We start from the raw sequence: 21,560 nt of genomic DNA, 5'->3' as shown, positions 1-21,560 counted from the left end.
GTGAAAGCAATGACAGAGTAGTCATTGCTTAGGTAGAATTGGGCAAAAACAGGGCGTTTGCGCCGTTGTGGGGTGGACTGGGTGGCCAATTGTAGCGTCATCTCAATTGCATTAGAATCAGGACGATCAAAGCGCACGCAGGGCTCGACATTGCTCAAGCAGAAATAATTTCCTTTTAAATCACAAGAACTTGTCATTTGAGGGCTGTGTAGATTTTTTATATCCGCAGAGCCTCTTTAGCGGCTGAACCCTTAAGTGAAACCTCATCATTGTGACATTACGACTTTTCCCGCTAAGGTTCGGTCAGCACAAAGTCATTGCACAAAGTCATTGTGCTGTTGTGAAAACAATTGGCAAACACGTTGTTCCTCTGTGAATGGAAAGAATTGTTTTCTCCATCTCGCTCCCGTTTCCATTCACTTCTCACACCCCGCACTACAATTACACTTGTCCGCAAAAATAACTCGCGCCTCCTCAGCATCTGTTATTCATAGCGAGTGCACAGCGTCGGGCCTCTTATCACGTCAATAAAAAGCACAATCTGAAGCTTTATGTTCTTTGCACGAGAGCGATGTGAAGGAGAAGGAGGGAGGGACACATGGAGTCAGGGAGGAGATATATGGAGAAGGAGGGATTGAAGTGAGGAGATTTTTTTTTTGTAGACTCACTTCTTCACTCAAGACATCCACGACTGCACACACACTTTGCTGCTTGTCAGGTCAGTGAACCTTGCCTTTTTCCTCTATACTTAATATTTCACATTTAGCCTATTGTTTTTGTCTTATTTGTATTTACATGTATTATTAGTTGTTTTGGAAGATTTAAAAGAAAAAAAAATCTTTTGAAAGCATTAGTGCTGTGATTTTACTTTTGGAGTCCGGAACTACATTGTGCTTGTTCACCTCCAATTAAAACCTTTCTTGATGCTTTATGGAGTTTTCATGCAGCTTGCAATATTAACAGGTGCTGAATTTATTTCCTTTGAATGACCGGCGTGAAATTACAGTTGAATACATTGAACTAAAATACATTTTCATCATTTTTAATTCACATTTAAAGTAGTAATAAGGCGGTTTTATTCTGCAGGCACCCAACTGGATTGTCCAGAAGATGTCATTGTTGCTCTTTTAAAAATTAGGCCTCTTCTCACCTCCAATCATTCAGTATTCATCTTCACATAAATAAGTCAAGCATTCAACCAATTCTGAATTTAAATCACCCATCTTTTTTGACAAAATTATGACTTTATTTTGTGTGTGTAAAAAAAAGAAGTATAATTAAAGCTCTGTAGTGCATCGAGAAGTAGAGAGTGAGGCTGAGTGGACTTGATGCGTCATGACATCTTTAACTGTCATGCAAAGGTAAAATGAAGTCAACCGCTGCTTAATTATATGCAGTGATATTTAACGGGGTGGGGGCACGGTGAACTAGCGGTTTCTATGTCTGACTCACAGTTCTCAGGTTTGGGGTTCGACTCTCTGTAGTGGTTTTTATGTGTGGGGTTTGGATGGTTCACTCCAATGCTTGTGTGGGTTTTTTACGGGCAGGCTAGCTTCCTCTAGCCAAACGGGCATCTTGGGTACAAGTTGTTAACAGATGTGAAAAGACATCTTTCTCCACTTTCAAAACGACTGGGACAATTTGACCCATTGTTTTTTGGGCCTTATTTATTCAGACTAAAATTTCTAGGTTGTTCATTTAAAGATCAGTCCTTTTTAATCCACCTGTTTAATAGTGTAATACGTTCTGCCACTACTAATCTTGCTGTAAGAAAATTCACAGTGAGTCACAAAATTCTTTAAGGCAGTCATTTGACCTTAAAATAACAGGCTCTAAGCTGGTGGTATTCAAAGTGCAAATCAAGGGCACACTCCTAAAACTGCTGGGTTAAAAGCAAACCAATTTGGGTGAGGTGGCAAACCCAACGCTGGGTCCACAAAGTACCGAGCACGTGCTGGGTCAGTTATACTGAACCTTTTGGGTTGAAGAGTGTAAAATTTCTTTTTTATAGCTGAAAGTGACCAATAATTGTTTTATCTCCACAGATCCCTCCTGTCACAATGTCCCACGCTATCTGCTTTCTCTTCCTCTTCCTCGTGTCGTTCTCCGCTGCTGAGCCTCGCCGCACCGCTTCCAGTCAGCGCAGGGCGGCCCGTGCACCTGCCGCCAAGGTGCGTCTGGCGGGAAATTCTGCGCGGGAGCCTTACGAGGGTCGTGTGGAAGTGCTGCACAACAACACGTGGGGCACCGTGTGCGACGACGAGGTGGACATCCACCTGGCTAATGTTGTGTGTCGAGAGCTGGGCTTCCAGGGCGGTGTCACGTGGGCACACAGCGCCAAGTATGGGGAAGGAGAGGGTAAGACTGACCATTTTTTTTGGCACATTTTGGGTAATCTCAGCACAGTAGCATCTACCTGAAGGTTCAGACTCAGTTTATCAAAAGAGACTTTCAACTTGTGGTCAGGCCCCAATTTCTTTCAGCTTCAGTCTAAATGTGATGACCAACAACTTCAGGTTGAGAAGAACGTTCACCATTGAATGTCCATTAAAAATGCTGATTGGCGTATTACCTTCTCTCTGTGGCAATGGGAAGACCACAAATCACAGCGCATGTACTTATTCACATGGCTGATGCTCCTGGGAGCACTTTACCACTGAGAACAAGATGAATGAAAGAACACTAAACATCTCTTTGCCTAAAGAAAACGTGCCTTCAGTTGCATCACGCAAAACAAGAACACAACATGTTGGAAGGCATCCATCATTGTCTTGACTGTCATGTTTCTTCTCACTGTTAAGCTTGCTGCAGTGATGGAAAAGCAAACCAGATGGAACTGACAGGCTGCACTGTCTGGTGGAAATGTGGCTCAAGTGATCACTGTCATCCAGCTCTTGACGTGCAGATGGCAAAAATCATTAATCTTTAACGTTTTATGTCGCTCCAAATGCCGCCCAATTATATCGTACCGGTTGCTAAATACTTTAAAACATGCTTACCGTATGCCAACGGCAGTAATTAAGACACCCGAAATAACTGACATCATAAAGGCACAAAGATGACATCTCGTTAAGGTCGCCTGGCAGGCTAGAGGAACTCGTGCATAAAAAAAACATTGGGGCATTTGTTTTAGAGTAATGACAGCATGGACTTTACCACAGTTTTGCAACACTTGCTGCGGTTTATGGACATTCTTTACTGCTGCTTTTAAATCCAAATTAAAGACAACAAGGAATGAATATGAGAGGCACGATCGTAAAACACTCAACTTCTGAACACACCGCAAAGGTGCAACCCCTAATCAGGCTGCCAGTTTAAGTCATATATATGAAGATCACTTTTCAGATCTTGTGTGGTCTGTTTCCAGAACAAGCAGGACTGGATAACATGCTTAATAACAAGCTTGCTTTCCTCCGTCAAGGTCCTATATGGATGGACAACGTTCGATGTAACGGTTCCGAGAAGTCCATAAAGGACTGCAAGCACAACGGCTGGGGGGTGAACGACTGCAAGCACGCTGAAGACATGGGGGTGGTGTGCACCACGGAGCGCAGGCGGGAGCAGACGAACGGCACCGGAGACCACAGCAATGCCATCAGCTCCAATGGGATTCCCTCACCCCAGTGGCAAGGCCTCGTGGCTACCCGCAGGCACTCTGGATACGGCTATAATGGGAACGGACATCCATACGAGGTTCCCAGAATCCACAGGCAGCGACTTCACCAGGTATGGTCGCCACGGCGCCCGTCAACGCCTCACAGCTGTTGAAGTTCCTAACACGACAACTTCCTTCCATCAGGGTCACAGCAAGGTCCGAATCGAGGAGGTCCGCCTGAGGCCCATCCTCATGTCGACTAAGAAGAAGACCTTGCTGACTGAAGGTGTGGTGCAAGTGAAGCACGCGGGGAGATGGAGGCAGGTGTGTGACATGGGCTGGAGTCTGAACAGCAGCAGAGTGGTGTGCGGGATGCTCGGCTTTCCCGACGCCGCTCAGCCCAACCTCAGAATGTACAAGTGAGTACGCATCCTTTCCTGCAAAGGTGCTTAGTAGAACACATCCCAGTCATTGACAGTCAGTATTGGGTGAGTTGGAGAATTACACACAATATTTGTAAAAACAACAGATACACAAAGAGAACATAATAGGCCCCTAAAACTAACCAACTCAATCATATTGGCTAAAATCACACTGTAATGTTAGAATGGTTACCATCTAGGTCAGGGGTGTCAAACTCATTTTTTTCACGGCCATAATATATATTATTAAAAGTGAAGACAATTTGCAATTCTAGTAATGACACACGAATTTGATGCACAATTTGTCTTCGCGGGCCACATAAAATGATGTACCGGGCCGTATCTGGCCCCCGGGCCTTGAGTTTGACACCTGTGATCTGGGTTGTGCAATGACACATCAACAGGGACGTTAAAGCCGACCAGTCAAAAGCAAGAAGTGGGAAAGCTTACACAAAACCCTGAGTCAATAGAATGAGGAGTAATGTGTTTACTGACTGACTTAATGGAATTTTGTGTGATTTTAAAAGCCAACTATTTTTAAGAGGTCGTAAAAGGTGTCATGAGAAAACATTACGTAAGCTCATCACAGGGTTAAAATGCTTGGAATTTGTGATGTCACTAAAATATTACTAGTATGCGCTGAATTACAGCAAAAGGCCTTGTGTTGCGCCCTCTGTCAAGATTGTCTACAGTATCTGCATCGCTGTTATATGATTAAAAGGTCAGCAAAGAATAAAAAGCAAAGAGCGGCGGAATAAGTAAAACCTTCTGTCACGCTTATCTTCCCCCCCCCCATCCACACCACCGCGAAAGGTCCCCTCCTCTCCTCAGCCTCGGGGTAATGATAAGGGGCATCTCCTTCCCTAACAAGAAGCTTTACTTCACACCTCTTTCCAGGCAAATCACCCCCCGGTGCACCTCATTGCCTCTCTTTGATGCTATCTTCGCTCTCGAAAGAAACAACAATGCTTTTAATTTTGGATTCCTGTCCCGAGGTGTAATATCACCTCGTGATTGTGCTTTAACTGTTCCGTCGATACGGTGGTGTGAGGCCAGATGAACATTTTTGTGTGTGAAGTAGCCCGTTTTATTGGCAGTAGAGCATCTGGAGGCTGGAGTCAGCGATCGTCTTCCGACAGTGGTTACCATTACGGCTGTGCCAGGGCTTATTATTTTTTGATAGATCATCGCATGCACTTCCATTGTCTACATTATCTGCACAGACTAATGGAGAGATGGAGAGATTCCCTGGCAACTGTATAGGGAACATTCACAAATCCAAACGTAGCAACAAACATATCGTGGATTTAGCGACTTAGTAACTGGCGAGTCATGTGACTTGCATCTCCCATCTCTAGGGTCTGTGGTAGGAACAGTTTGGGAAATCTGTTCGAATTGAATTGTATCAGTCAGATTCTGCCTTGACGATCTCCTTTAAATAGATTGTCCTAAGGTGTCCTAAAACGCTTTGGAAATTGGTGTCATAATAGCTTTCAAACCATAATGATGTGTCTAAAAGGGCTTTATTTTCTTTCCGTCTCCACAAAGGATTGGAGTGTTTACTCTTTCACAAAGTGTTTTTGAGTCCAGCATGCATCAGCATTTCAAATGCTCAGCAACTACTATAGGTATTGGGCAACGGTTAGTTTCCATAATAGCATTGCGGCAGTGGTTAAGTACTGTCAACTCAATAACAGGACTCACCATGTCACAAAATTTCGGCTCGGTGGCGCACTGGGTAGCACGTCCGCCTCACGGTTAGGAGGGTGCGGGTTCGATTCCACCTCCGGCCCTCCCTGTGTGGAGTTTGCATGTTCTCCCCGGGCCCGCGTGGGTTTTCTCCGGGCACTCCGGTTTCCTCCCACATCCCAAAAACATGCTTGGTAGGCTGATTGAAGACTCCAAATTGTCCCTAGGTGTGAGTGCGAGTGCAGATGGTTGTTTGTCTCTGTGTGCCCTGCGATCGGCTGGCAACCGGTTCAGGGTGTCCCCCGCCTACTGCCCGTTGACGGCTGGGATAGGCTCCAGCACTCCCGCGACCCCCGTGGGGACTAAGCGGTTCAGAAAATGGATGGATGGCTATGGAGACTGTTACTCATCAGTAAATTCATATCTTAGTCAATCTCCAGTCGAGTTGAGCCATTGCCTGAATAGGCGACTTTAGCTATTCTTCTTTGGTCCACAGACAAGTCAAAACCTACTCAACAGCTCCGCCGCAGGCCATTTTGTGTAGTGCGCTCTATTTTGTCTCAATTACCGTGTTTTCCGCACTATAAGGCGCACCGGATTATAAGGCGCACCTTCAATGAATGGCCCATTTTAAAACTTTGTCCATATATAAGGCACACCGGATTATAAGGCGCACCTTCAATGAATGGCCCATTTGAAAACTTTGTCCATATATAAGATATATACATTTGGCCCGCGGGCCGGACTTTGGACACGCCTGCCGTAGTGGCTCAATATTGGTCCATATATAAGGCGCACCTGATTATAAGGCGCACTGTCGGCTTTTGAGAAAATTGGAGGTTTTTAGGTGCCTTATAGTGCGGAAAATACGGTACTTCAAAACGTGATCGACAAAATTCGTAAGAATCAGTCGAACAAAGCTCCAATCACCTTTGCCTGTGCTTGAGCCTTTTGCCATTGACCGAAAACATGCAAGTTAGATTCTCTAAAGACAGAATTGTATGGGAGTGCAGTCAGTCCCACACTGCAATCCATCGGCCTGCTTGAATTACTCCAAGTCGTAACTTCTATGTGTGTTGGTACAGCAATGTTTATCTCCAAGAGCATGACGACCGTGCTCTCTCTGTGCATGATTTGTTTTGCTCACAAATTGAAATAGATACTATAATTACTCCATGTGAGAAACCAAAACAATTCCCTTTCAGACAATATGACGTTGACATTCTTCGTAACATCTGCACCCGAGATGGAAAGCCAAGAAACACTTATGGGATCGTGTTGCATGCTTGCATGACTGTCGGGGATACTCCTCCATGTTCCTCCACCTTGCGAAAGCCATTCTTAGAAATCCTTCACCAGGCCGCTTCTCTGGGGCCGCCTGTGTGTCTTGGATATGATTCTTAAGATGCTGTAATTGCAGGTTGGTCAGACGCGAGGCTTGCTGGGGTTTGTGCTGCGAGTGAAAAAAAAAAAAACACCCTCCATTATAGTTGCGTGTGAGAGAGGAAGACCACCTCGCCAGAGATAGAGGGGAAAAAAAAACAAGCCGCACCAGTAGAATGTAATTTTCACTTGCTTGTGTGAAATATCTTTAATTATGGTTGCTGTGCCTGCCGTAGAATAAGCAGCTGGCCGCCTTTTTTCATCTGGCTTTTGATTTAGGGACTTAAACCTGTCACAAGAACATTTAATGCCATACATTTTTCTTTTTTCTTTTCAAATCATGTGGGCAGTAATGGATAAATGTCAAATTTCCTGACTCAAATGCATTTCGAGTGGTTTTTATTTAATTCAGTAAAAGAAATGGAAGACATAAAGAAGTGTGATGAACTTTTCACAATGATGTAATTATAGTCTCTACTAACAGGCAGATGAGGCTCCCATTATTAGCGTCATTAGCTTTGTTAGCTCAACAATCACCCTTGCCCAAAGTCCTTTTGATTGATGCTGTCGTGGGAATTAATAACGCAGGTGTCTGGAGCCCTTACACACTGGATCAATGCTCATGCAATATTTATATCAAAAGATTTCAAACAGAAACAAGCAATATTTTTTGGATCTGCATGTCTTTTGTTGTTGTCTGAAGTTAGATGATGTGGAGTGTGGTGAGGTCATGCAATTGTTTGTGTGGGTTTCTGGGAGCTGTCGGCATGCTGAGCCACATAATGGACACTAAACACATTTTACAAGAGCAACTGAGGACATGCTGTGTCAAATAACATGTTTGGGGCCGCTGTGACGTTTATCTGATTGTTCTGCACCCGACGAATAGCATCGTTTCACTTGTGCATTTCATACGACGTCAACTGTTTGGGCATTTGGCATCACATCTTGCACACACGTTTGTTTCGTGTTTTGATTTAGAAGTAGCAAATTGCAAAAGGCCTCTCGCTACGAACTAATTAACAGTGATGAATGTAATGAGTATTTTCTCTCCCCAAAACAAGTTTTATTCTTGAAAAACAAATTTGTGCAAAGTACAGCACGACGAGTGATTGAGGAAAGTGTCAGCTGCCAGCGACACTAACGTCATTGCTGTAACAATGCCGCTCTTGATTTTAGCACACCGACTTAATGAAGTTGGTAGGCTTGCATTCTCACTAAAACGTCCAATGTATAAATTATTCATGCCCAAAATATGCATGTGAAAATATTTACCTGTTTCTGTCAACAAGCAAATGTGCATCGGCTGGGCGCATTTTGGTTGGCTTATTTATGAGGGGGCAAATTACAGTACAGTTTTGTTAGGGCCACATTTGATTTTGGAAATGGACGGATGGGCGTTCATGCATGAGGTATAAAAAGTTTAAATAAGTATGTAAGACCTTGCATATGTCCAAATTTGATTGATTTTTTTTTACCACGTTGACTACATAGCATAATCAATGTGAACATCCGTAATAGTATTTGCACAGCACAAGGTTTGGAAGCCTTCCCGGCACACTCCGTTTGTGGCATGTTGGTGTGCTAGTCTAGGGAACGGAAGGCTTCCCTCAGCACCCGCGATGTACTGCATAATTCTACAATTGGCAGAAAATGCCTTGGTTTTTCCCAGAAATTCTGCTCTTGAACAATTTTTGGCTGGAATTACATTGAGGCCTTACTGACTAAAAGAGTGAAACACAGTTCAACACAATTCTTTTTTTTTTTTTTAATTCTTGAGAAAGCTATCATCATTCTTAATGTCATTTGGCGGTATTTCAGAAAGTGCTGTTACTTAACATCCTAGAAATGTCTAATTCATTGCTATCACTCTCTCGTTAAACATAAAAAACAGTTAGCTCACATTCCGAAGGGACTACAATAAAATCAATCCAGAAAAGATATCCAGAGGATTACTGAACTTATTCCAGCCTGCACCATTTGTATCCCAAATCTTGCTTGAAAACCAGTGTTTTATATACAAAAGTTATATTTGGAGCGGTGGAAAGTCATTGCCAGAGTGGTGAATATTTTTGGTCACCGAGGAAGAACATGCAATGTGCATGTGTATGTGTCTTGTGTGGCCAGGTTACATAGAAAACAAACAACAGAGACCAGAGTATATCTTAAAGTCACTGTTACGTCGAACCAGCGTGAGGTCACTGAGATCACCTCACAGGATGATGTGTGCGTGCAACCACAGTTGATACACACACCTGATAGGACCATTTCCTCTTTGTTTATTTACAGGAAAATATGGGACACCAAGGTGGCAGATCCTTCAACAAGGTCAGTGATACCTACTTGGGTTACTTCACCGAGAAAGCTGTCTGTTATGCCTCACATACTTATGTTGAAGTTGGGAAATTTGTGGGTAGACTCGGAAACGGATTTCAGTTTCAGTACCGGTTGGACATGACAGTGAGCCGGGATAAATGTGGAAGACAAAGCAAAATAAATGCCAACGTGAAAGGGGTATCACAATTCCGCCTCTGCTAGAATTGGGAAATGCAAGGGTCAAAACACGTCTGGTGTTTACACAAAAAATAGACAGTGTGAAATGGGGCGTTAATTTCAATGGACTTAACCCAGCGGTCTGCCTCTGATACGACATCTTAAGTTAGGAAACTTCAATTTGTCGCAACCACAACAAGCTGCATGCAATTGAAGTTTGGAACCTCACTTTCATGTCTTTTTAGGTTGAGCCTCATATCCAAGAAGAAGGGCTTCTGGGTAGAGAAGGTCAACTGCCTGGGCACTGAGAACACCTTGTCCGAGTGCCTTGGTCAGCTCTCAATCCCTCGTAGCCCTACCCCCTGTAAGAACGGACGGCACGCTGTGGTCAAATGTGTTCCGGGCCCTCAGTTTTCCAGGATTTCCTCAGGGAGACCTCAAGCCCCGTACCCAGTTGTGGTAAGACTGCTCTATGAATCCAAAACCACGAGTGAATTCATGTGGTGTCGACTTTGACTTCCCTTCCTGTTCCTCGGCACAGCCTGTGCGTCTGAAGGCCGGGCCCAGGCTCGGCGAGGGTCGTGTGGAAGTGCTCCGAGACGGAAAATGGGGCACCATTGTGGACCACTTGTGGGACCGGACGGCGGCTAGTGTGGTGTGCAGAGAGCTGGGCTTCGGTTCCGCCCAGGATGCACTGCAAGGCGCCTTTATGGGTCAAGGTGAGAAGGAACAATGTGCTTGTTTTGACTGGGCGGGTTTTAAAGTCTTTATCAAGCGTGATGGGATTCCAGACTAGATACGGCAACCTTTGCAGAATGTGTTTTATCTCAAGTCTGCCTTGACTGATCAGATAAGATCACGTCTGTCTGTAACTCTGAAGCCGTCCTGCCAGGACGGTCAGGCGCTCACATCTGCACAACTTTCACATGATGTCTAATACTATAAGCCGCATTGGTTTGTTTAAACTTTGGGCGCTCAAATAGCAAAAAATTTGCCTATCAAGGACTCTGACTCACATGTAGTGAAGCCTCTCAGTTTGAAATTTGTGCCAGGGAATTGAGTCAGCTGAGATTTACTTTAAGATTTTCTATAATAACGATCATTTTTACTCATTTTAAAATTTGCATTAGATATATTCATGGCTATTTATGATTCCTGACCTTTTTGCAAGAGTATAAAATAAAAATAATCTCTTCACTCACATTTATATGCTAATTACATGGTGAAAGATTTCCTTTTGAATCTCGTTCAAGATATGACTAAAATAATTTTTAGACAAAATTGGCACTTACAATGGTTAACTTGGAACCTGAATAAATAAATAGAAACAAAACAGGACCTTCAAGTAATGATGCAGAGTTTCTCTGTCTGCCTGGCCTCAGTGGACTTTTTCTATGAATTTTTGTTCCAGTTCCGAACCGTACGTGCTCTTTTGAGAGGTCCCACAATGTTCACGCAACCCAGCTGTGTGCTTGGCATCCCCGCCCAAAGTAGACGTGGGAACGGCCACCCAAAAGCCTTAAAGCCAGGGTGTGCTCTCCCCTCCCGTTGATCAAGGCGAAACGCGGCATGACCGTTTGCTTGTATGGCTTAAACGAAGTCTGTTACATCAGCCCTCCTTGTTACCTTCTAACCCCTGCTGATGATGATGTCATTTTGATCGTCTGCTTCTGTTAGCACATCCATTCATGGAGGTGGTTAACTTGTACACCGTGGATCTGCGGCCGTAGTTTTAAGCCTGACAAATGCCACGTTTGACCCTTTACATAACACACAAAAACGCTTCCTGCACACACACACACCGTCTCCCTCTCAGGTCTTAGTGTACCGTGGAACTTCATTCAGGTTGAGGGCACTTCAAAGTGCGCGGCATGACTCCCTCCTCTATAACGTTCACTATATGACGTTTGGCTGCAAGCTGTAATTTCACATGTGCCGTGAAGGCCACATAACCATAGGCCTTTACATTGCTTGAACTGCCCTAAATTAGACTCTTTCGAGAGAACAAACTCCCACTTTGTACAGAGAGAAGGATTTTCGGGTAAAGTTATATAAAGATTTAATTAGTACATGTTTAATTTCTGCGTGAAATAATACACAGTGGGACCTCTGACGTCCGTGACGCGGTACAATTCGGAATTTGACCAAAAATACACCTCCAATGTCGTACACGGTTTTTGTGGTAAAGAGGAGACATATGATGATAACCCTAGAACTGGAAATGTAACATCAAGATGTCTGGCCTGGTGAGTCAAAAAAAAAAAAAAAGTGGAAAAATGCCTTTAAATGTAGACATCACATGAGTTTGAATATCATGTGGCGACTTCAGTTCAATGTCTTTTGCTTTTTTTCAGTTCAGGTAGCATGCGTTTCTTTTTATTGCTGATAACTTCTTTTCACGCAAGCGCTTGGATTATTTCCATCCAAACTTTCAGTCGAGAGTCTCGCAGCTACCAGACAGCTCGGGCTGATTTATTTATGACGAGCATATGTAAGAATGTGCTGACAGATTGTATTGTGTTCAGTCTGTCTCAATCCGACATTCCCTGCGTGTGTGGTGTACACACACACACAGACACACAAAGTTGTGTATGAAGTGGCGTATCGGCTTAAGACTTCTAAATTATGTTTGGAATCCCGCTCGTGGAGCAACATGATTCTGGCATGTTTCGTAGGATCTAACCAGCCGCAGACAGCGCTGATTACTACCCAACTAACACAATCTTGGCTAAGAAAAATGGACTCAGACATGTTTCGTGGAAAGAGGAAAACTAGGACAGCACGTTTATTTCAGTGCCTGAAATGGAGTTTAATTTCTAATAAAATAAATCTATGATGGCATCTGCCACTTCTAATCACTCTGTAAGAAAACTCACACCGGACCAAACTTAGCAAGTAAATTGACCTAAAAATAGGACGCTGTAAACGAGCGTAATCTAAAATAACATGAAAAACATTAGACTGGAAAAGTAAGAAAAAATATTACAAAAAGTGTAACTTTTTAATGCTATGCCAGCATGTCGTAGTAGTTATTGCTAAAATAAATTGCTGACAATGACCAACGTTACACAACTGTAGAATTTCTTTTCGTTTTCTATAGTTTGTCCTCACGAGCATCATGGAGACATTCACTGGAATTATTGCCAGCCAATCACTAAGCTAATTTCATAGCACGATATGGAAATTTGTCTTGTGACCATTGACAGTGAATGTGATCCAACCCACCTCAAAATTACAGAGCTAAATTATAGGATATTTCTGTTTCTCCACCAACAGTTTTATTTTATTGTATTTATCTAACAATTTCCCTGCACCATGTGTGTTTGTATTGAGTTTACTCCACAAACACGAGGGAGCAAAACATCATAAATGTTCATCAGAAGTGTGCCGCCGCTCCTGTGAGAATTCATGTGACAGTTTTTCCAAAATAATTTTTAAGTACAGCTTTTGACTGCTGTGTTGTTGTTTTTTCCCCTCATGTGGGCCCTTGTCACACCCTTGTCACGATAAATTCAGCTTTTGGGAGTCACCATTGCGATAGGAGCGGAAATAAGCCAGATATGTGTTTTTCCGACATTTCTAGCCACATGCGTAACCGACGTGGAAGCAGGGTTGCAATCTTACAGCGACAGAGCCAGCCAGCCTGCATTCTCAGTCCCCGTCGCCTCTGATATTTTTCATTTCCTCTGTCTATCCGGCTTTTACTCTCCTTCCATTTGGTTTTTGCGGATATGGTGGCCCTGGCACTCGCTAAAATGCTTGTTGAGTTCCAGGTTTATAGTTTACGTCTTACGCATGAAGAAAACACTAAAGCCGTATCTGGTCGGGCGGTTTCTTAAAACGCCATCATTATGGAACCGACTGTTTGCATGCATAAAACCTTGATTCATGTCGTTTTGGAGGTTCTGGTTTTCATTAAATACCAAATGAAGAAAGAACAAATCTTGACACACATTTGCCCTTGTTTGATGGATTTAGCATATGCTTTGTGGCTGTAAAGCACCAGAGGGTAACTTGGAAATGAGGTGTGTCAGATCCCCAAAGTCGATGCCGCAGGTTCTGCAGCTTGCCTTGCAAGAGCACTTTATCACCATGGATATGAACTTTTCATTGTTTCTGAAGTGGAGAAAGTATTCTGAAGAAAAAAAAAAAACAGATGTCAGCCGATAAGCGCATGACGTAAATAAATGTACTGGGTGGCCTTGAAGGAATGAATGTCGTGAAATCTTCCATCTCTGTCAAGGATGCTTTCATCCATTTTAATTTCACTGTTTCGTTTTGCTCCTTGGCACCATTCAATGTGGTTTGGCTTTTTCTTTTTTTTTGGGCGGGGGGATTTGTATGAATAATACACATTTACCAGTATTTATTGGTACCCAATGTGGTTGTTGATCCGATTCAGACCACACAAAGCAAAATCTCTGACCTGTGCAGGTACCGGACCCATCCACATGAACAGCGTGCAATGCACGGGGACCGAGGGCTCCATCCTTGACTGCTTCTTCCAGGAGGTTCAACCGTGGACGTTCAAACACAGCCAGGATGCTTCAGTGCGCTGTAACGTCCCTAAAACTGGCACAGAGTACACGGTATGAACAATGCAAATTTTGTACACCACGTGTGTCAGCATTCAAAGTGGAATAATCTTACACCTGTTTGCAGGTGCGTCTGGCTGGTGGCAGGGTTCCTTCAGAAGGCCGAGTGGAGGTGCTAATGGACGTGGGCGGTCGTAAGCGTTGGGGTTCAGTCTGCAGTGAGAACTGGGGCATCAATGAGGCAATGGTGGTGTGCAGACAACTTGGTTTTGGATTTGCTGCGAGTGCACATCAGGTAACCTCAACGTGACAACACATCAGTCTGTTTTTTTTTTTCTTTTTTCAAATGAGACGGCATGCAGGTCCATCTCTTTGATGAATTGTAGCGCTTCTTCATTCTGTCGGAGGTGTTAATGAAAGACAACAAAACAAATGGAGAGCTGGAGGTCACTCTATAGCCACATCCTTTAATTCACTCTGATGGCTAATAAATTACAAGCAATCATTTGCCTCCGACAGGATACCTGGTACTGGTCCAGCGACCCAAATGCAGCCGAGCTGATCCTAAGCGGAACTCACTGCGTCGGCACCGAGTTCTCGGTTCAGCAGTGTCGCCGTAACAATCACATGCACTGTCCGCGAGGCGGTGGACCGAAGGCGGCTGGGGTCACCTGCTCAGAGAGTAAGACAAACTTTTTGCTTTGTCAACTTTAAATCGGTTCATGGGTGGGTTGTAGTCTCTTCATCTGGGGACTGCTCCTTCATTTGTAGGTGTTGCAAAAAAGCCAAAGAAAAAGCAACCCCCTTGTGGAGTTAATACCTAAAATGAGATCTTGAGTGACATCAAGCATGAAAAAAGAGAAATAACTTTGATGTTTTTTAATGTAATAAGTACAAACTATTTTTTACAAAATAGTTTCTAAAATTTAAAATAATAAAGTACTTAAAATCTCAAATGAAATATAAATTATTAAATACAATTTAAATAATTTAAAGTAAATTAAAAAAATAATATATAAACATTCCAATATAAAATGTAAACAGTCTAAATTTATTTAACCACAAAAAAAATGTTAACAAAAAAAAATTAAAATACTATTATTTGTCTCTCCTACATCAGCGGCTCCTGACCTCGTTCTGGATGCCCAACTGGTCCAGGAGACGGCCTACCTGGAAGACCGCCCGCTGCACCTGCTGAGCTGCGCCAATGAGGAAAACTGTCTGTCCTCCTCGGCCGCCCGCATGAACTGGCCCTACGGCCACAGACGCCTGCTGCGCTTCTCTTCGCGCATCATGAACCTGGGACGCTCCGATTTCCGACCCAAAGCGACGAGGGAGAGCTGGACCTGGCACCAGTGTCACAGGTACCACATCTCAGCACTTGGTCATTTTCTACACGTGTCGCCAAGAGTTATTACAGTGGAAAGAAAGTTTTACTATAAGTGGGATGTTGTGGTTAAGCGTGCGGTCATTTATTTTAGAGGTTCCTGGACACAGATGAGTTGCGGTTTTTGGATAACACGCTTTAATGGCCTCCGTGTGGAATCATGTTATATTTAATTTAATTACCAGTCGGAAAAAAACATGTAGATTATGACGAGCATGCACGACCACCAGTCTAACACAAGAAGCTTATTCAGCAGCTGTGAATAGATGAAAAGTGGTGGACGTCATTCCACTTGAGCGATCGGCAAGCTCCGTTCCCTTCGAACCCTAATATCTCAAACATGAAGCCCCTGTCATGTAGAAGCACATGTGAAGCGATCCATTTAGTGAAGTCGTGAGTTGGTACAATGGACAGCGAAATCGGCCGCGGTTGTCTCGACAACATATTAGCACTACGGACTTGGCGTTCAAAGACCTCCATTCAGCGATCGCGAGTAAACAGGCCGCACGACACTGGTGCTAAAACAAGCTTCTGTGAGAGGTGTTATGGTGACACCCATGCTCGTGTTCAAGCGGTGAGGTCATGAGACTGCACGCCATAGGGGAGCAGTGTTCATTCAACGGCAATCGACGCAAGCAAAAATCCATGCTCAGTCATGGGATGGAATCAGGTATAAATATTTGGTCCATGCACTTATTCTAAGTAGATTTTTCAGGTTCCTGTAATTCAGCATTTATTTTTCTGGAGACCGAAACCTAACCCTAACCCTAACCCCATTTTTGCATGCTCTCTCTTACTTGATCTTTCTCTCTCATCTCAGGCATTATCACAGCATTGAGGTTTTCACGCATTATGACCTGCTGACTCTCAACGGCACCAGGGTTGCAGAGGGACACAAGGCCAGTTTCTGTCTGGAGGATACGTTTTGTCCGGACGGTAATATTCGCCAGCATTCACCCCGCCCCCCCCCCCCCAAATCTGCACAATTCCATTAGTAGCAGGAAATTTATATCAATATTTTAGCTGCAGCAGTGTGTACTTTTACTCTGTGGTTAATGTATTAGATCGCTGCTGTGCTTGTTTGTTCACTCTCCATTTGCTTGTTACATCATGGATGAAATAGCTTGTGTGAAAAAACGGCATTCATGACAAAATGTTATTTCTAAAGTGACAGGCATGAAGTTAACTTTGATGATGATGATGAGGATTTTAACTTTAATTTTTGTTCATGATGTTTTAGGTGGCCAGAAGCGCTTTTCCTGTTACAACATGGGCGACCAGGGTATCTCTGTAGGCTGCTGGGATACCTACCGCCATGATATTGACTGTCAGTGGGTTGACGTGACGGATGTGCGGCCTGGAGATTACATCTTCCAGGTCAGTAGATGCTCTCTCAGCCCTGACCATAGTCTAGGTTTGGCATGATTTATAAAGCAAGTTCAACCACTCTGCATTGAAGTCTGAAATTTGGGATCTTTGACAAGGAAGAAATCCTTGAAGCAAAGTTGGGATGCACAGCAAAGTCACATAATTGTTATTTGGATACATCACGCAACAAAGTTTTTCGCTGAACTGTTTAACCCTCTTTTGTCTACTTATTTTGCAAGAATGTCATGATTTTTTCTGGTTTGTTTCTGGGCCGTTCGCTTGAGATAACTAGCTAGCATTTGCTGACGCCCTGAGTGACATCACTTTACGGCATATTTCCGGCTCATTTTTCTTTTTAATTTGAGGATATCAGTTTATTTCAAAAAGTCAATTGATCCCAAACAAAGTGAAAACTAGGAAAACAATTGTCCTCAATCATGCTTTCTTGTGTTTGAAGTCAGACACTATAAATTACAAGTAAAAAATTTCAGATTTTCCAGCAGTCTCCAAAGCAGCATAAGAGCTCAGAAAGCTTCATTTTACATAATAATTTCTGGCTGATGATATTTTCTTCGACTCCATTCTGTATTCTTCTTATTTGGCAGCAAAGACAACTTAATGGTCAAATGAATGTAATTCATTTGTCTTTTCAGATTACAAAATGTCATTTTACGGCCAATGATTCATTCACACAGGCTCGCAACATTCTCTTGGTCGGTTACGGGTTGTATACCGTACGTCTATTTTCGTTGTTAACATCCCAACCTCCCAATCGAGCTCAACCATCCTCTCTCTCTCGCTCTGTCATTACTTGAGCCTCAGCCAGTCCATCAGGTCTGCGGTCCGCAGAGTCAAACACATCAAGGACTGCAGCTCGTCATTATCCTCCATTTCACTCTCGCAGACTTACCCATCCCGCACGTTTTTACTTCTCCGTCTGCATCTCGTCGATGGGCTCCCATGTGTGGGAACTCTCGGCTGATAATTATAATTAGTGATGTTTGTCTGAGACACTCACTCATTGTAATTACACTTGTCGGTTGGAGCAACATTTACTTTATTTACGTTTAATCCGCGATTCTTGAGCAGTGGCTGAGTGTCTTTGGAGCACGCTGGTTACAATTATATAGTTGCATATAGAGGATAGGAATTAAAAGTAAGAAATAATTCAGTGCAAAGGAGGATTCATAACGTGACGAAGCAAATTAGGCTGAAGTGCCAAGGCGTTTTTTATTTAATGTTCCCAAGTTAACATTTCTGACTTTTGAGTACACCTTCAGCAGAGTCACCCTGTGCCAATGAAACACACCAATTATCCAAGTTAACGATTACATCACTTGTCGTTGAAGCTCCCCCTGTGCCTCCCCTCCCATTCGACAAGGCTAATTTGCCACCAAGGAATTCCTCCTGCCCTATTTTTTCCACTTTTATAGCCACTTTCAAACCAAGCAACACACTCTTTTCAGTGAACCAACACAACACCAAACTAAATCCTCTCACGCAAAGATTCAATCGCTAATTTACAAGGAAAGTTAAGAGGCAGTTGCTGAGTAAGGCGTCATTTTAAAACATGCATCATTTGCTGTCAAAACGTTCTTAGTGAAGTCACTCTAAAGCATTTGATGTCATGAATGACTTTTTCGGACTATAAAGTGCAATTAAAATAATAACCTAGTGCACCCCATATATGGACATTTCCAAAAATAGAGACTGCACCTTATAATCTGGTGCGCCCCATAGTCTAAAAAATATGGTCAAATAATATTATACAGGAATGTTAAGTGCTGGCAAGAGCCTTACAATCAAAAACAACGATGGCAAACCACCGTAACGTTCCTCCAGTAAAATATCAATTTAAATCTAAATGCGGCACATTACTCACATACTGTACGTGTTTCGTTGCAAAACTATTTGCATGGCATGCGCATTCCAAATTTGGTGAAGTCAAAGTGAACTGGTCTCAACGCTGTCAACTGTATGAGAAATAAAACCAAAATGAAATTCTTTCCAGTTTTATTACCAGGTCTCGGTTTCCTTCTTGTCGTTTTCCGCCTTTGTGCTTGTAACTGCGTGTTTTAAGTGGGTTGAGCAATTTTACAGAACAGCGATTACAGCGCTGCAAATAACAGAGGGTTTACTATCGCAATAAGATGCAAAAAGAAGTTGTAGTTGGAATAACTTGCAGAGTTTTGACTTCAAATTATTTTTTTACAGTATACATATATAAGGTGTAAGATTAAAAAAATGCTTCATCAGCAAATGGCGTGCTGTGAAAAGCTCCCGTCCTCAGGCGGTCGGTCGATCTTTGTCTGGATCTGATAATGATCGCCTTTGTCCGACAGGTGGAAATCAACCCCTCTATGGACATGGCCGAGTCGGACTTCATGAACAACGTGATGCGCTGTCGCTGCAAGTACGACGGCCATAGAGCTTTTATGTACGGCTGTCACGCAGGTAAGCACCAAAGTTCCTCCACTTTTCTACTTCACGCAGGGTCGCTCTGCCACTTTCTGACCGTTTTTATCCTCCTTCAAGGGGACGCATACAGCGCAGAGATTGAAGACCTGTTTGAGCACCAAAGGGAAATAACCAACAACTTTGTGTAGAGATTTAAAAGTCTTCCTGACGCTGCTCTCGGGCGGGCATAGGGTGATGACCTCGTGACCTCTGGGAAGCTTACAATCGCAGCCACATTAACAAAGAACACGGAAAAAACTGCCTGGCTTGGCAGCGGATCAAACGTCACATCAATGAGACTCAAGCAGACGGGCCAAACAAAAGAGCGACTCATGCAGCTTTTTGCTGTTATTATTTTAATAAGGTGTGTTAATATCACTTTTTTTTTTTTCAATACTGAATGTGGACTACTTTGATTTTCCAAACATTACACATATGGAATACTATTGAATATGTCGCGTGGGAGTACTTGGCAAAGCTTATAACCAATATGAGATATATAGATCATATATATATTTTGTTTCTGCTGCAAATTGATCTTGGAGGCATTTTAGAAATACTTATTGGATCAGCTATGGACATGAAACCGTGCTTTGGAATTTTACATCATTACATCAGACAATGCAGGACAGATATTTTTTTAAGTCAGTCATTTCTAATTTATAACAAAAACAATTATCATCTCAACAAGCTTACAACATTTAGTAATAATTTTATGTAACAAAGCACTTTATCTTTTTTACATCAGTATTCTTGTAATCTCTTCAATTAGCTACCATATTGACCTTTACCAGAATGCTTAATATATTTTTTTTAGTACAGTGAAATAGAAAGTTGGTGTTTTCATATTCACATGTAGTTTTTATACTGATATTTAATTTATTCACAGGGTTCACACAACATATTCAGAAAGAGGTTAGTTTTCTTTTTTCATTTTTCCTTTCCATCATCCATAGCAATGGAACCTTTACAGTAAGATACAGATGAATTATTCTATTTTCAATGTGGTTATTAAAACGCAACTGTCGGGATTTTCTCTGCCAGCTTTTTGGATGGGAGGGAACAACAGTGTCACACGACCACATGTTTGTGGCGGGCATGCCAACAGGCTTTGAAAGCATAAATATATGTAGAAATTATATATAAAAAAGCCTTTTAATTATGTCTGTTTGGGTTAGTTTCAAGGTTAGGGTTAAGACTATAGCGGGTGCTTTTATGCACACTGGGGAAAATCTTTTTTCATAAAAGCGAGACAGAGGCTGACTGATATGATTTAGAGGTGGAAAAAGATTATTTAATTTTTTTTCTTTTTTTTTTTACTACCAGAGATGATTTTTAAATGGATAATATTTGTTCCTTTCAGCATGGCCCTAACACTTGTTCTTACTTTGTCATTCAACTACATTTTGCAAAATCCTAATTACAATATTTACTGTGTACAATTAACTGTGTAACTTGTAACATTCTCCCAACGTTTTCCATAGAAAATATATAAAGTATAAAACATATTTATCAAACGACTTACTTTTCTAAAAATGACCTTTGTATTTTCTAGCCTTTCAAAATCAACAACATTCCACCGAGCATAAAAATGAGCTGTTTATTTGTGCGTATGTACAATTGCTGTTTATAGTCTATTGTTATTTAAAATTGTATGCAGTTGGCTTCATGTTCATCATATGTACCGTCGCAATAAGTGTAGCAACCCGATGGCCAGTGAGAGTGTGAGCCAAATGGTGCTTCTTTAAAATCTCCTTCATAGAAAGCTGAGCTCTCAGGGACTTAGACCTCATTGAACACGTGTCCTGCATGTGATGGGTTGCTTTTTTGCTGTGATGCACACATACACACAATTGTAATCATTTGTACCCCATCTTTTTATTCTCTGGTGCAAATGTATGACTGTTGTATTTGTGCTGGAAGAAACAAGGGGGATAAGTGCGGATAAACACTGGCTGAGTCATTTCAAATCACCATCCATCCATTATGACTGTGAATTAATAAAACTTCATTGTCACACACTAAGTGGCCGTCTGCTTCCTGTTGATTCGTGCCGACTATTTGTCTGTTGAATTTTCTCCTCATTGAACGAGACAAACGATGCTGTGTTGGGTAACATTTGCATTCCACCTGCAGCCAACAAAAAGATAACTTGAACTAAGTTACAAGCACATAGCTAAAAAAGCCAAAGGCTTTCAAGCTGTTGGACTTGCTTTTGACTTCATCCTCTG

At 42.5% G+C, this 21,560-nt stretch overlaps 1 protein-coding gene across 1 annotated transcript; it reads left to right on the top strand.

Moving 5' to 3' along the window:
* The first annotated feature begins 598 nt into the window (after positions 1–598).
* loxl4 (lysyl oxidase-like 4) lies at positions 599–21,354 on the top strand. Its single transcript, XM_037271052.1, has 15 exons — positions 599–718; positions 2,046–2,358; positions 3,422–3,726; positions 3,800–4,014; positions 9,379–9,417; positions 9,828–10,041; positions 10,124–10,301; positions 14,017–14,171; positions 14,245–14,412; positions 14,637–14,799; positions 15,238–15,481; positions 16,325–16,440; positions 16,745–16,881; positions 19,215–19,326; positions 19,408–21,354. Exons 2-15 carry the CDS (start codon positions 2,061–2,063, stop codon positions 19,476–19,478), a joined length of 2,415 nt encoding a protein of 804 aa, XP_037126947.1. The 5' UTR covers positions 599–718; positions 2,046–2,060; the 3' UTR covers positions 19,479–21,354.
* The last annotated feature ends 206 nt before the right edge of the window (positions 21,355–21,560 follow it).

The sequence above is a fragment of the Syngnathus acus genome, chromosome 15, assembly GCF_901709675.1.
Source record: "Syngnathus acus chromosome 15, fSynAcu1.2, whole genome shotgun sequence".
NCBI lineage: Eukaryota > Metazoa > Chordata > Actinopteri > Syngnathiformes > Syngnathidae > Syngnathus > Syngnathus acus.
This window is presented reverse-complemented; position numbering and strand designations above follow the sequence as displayed.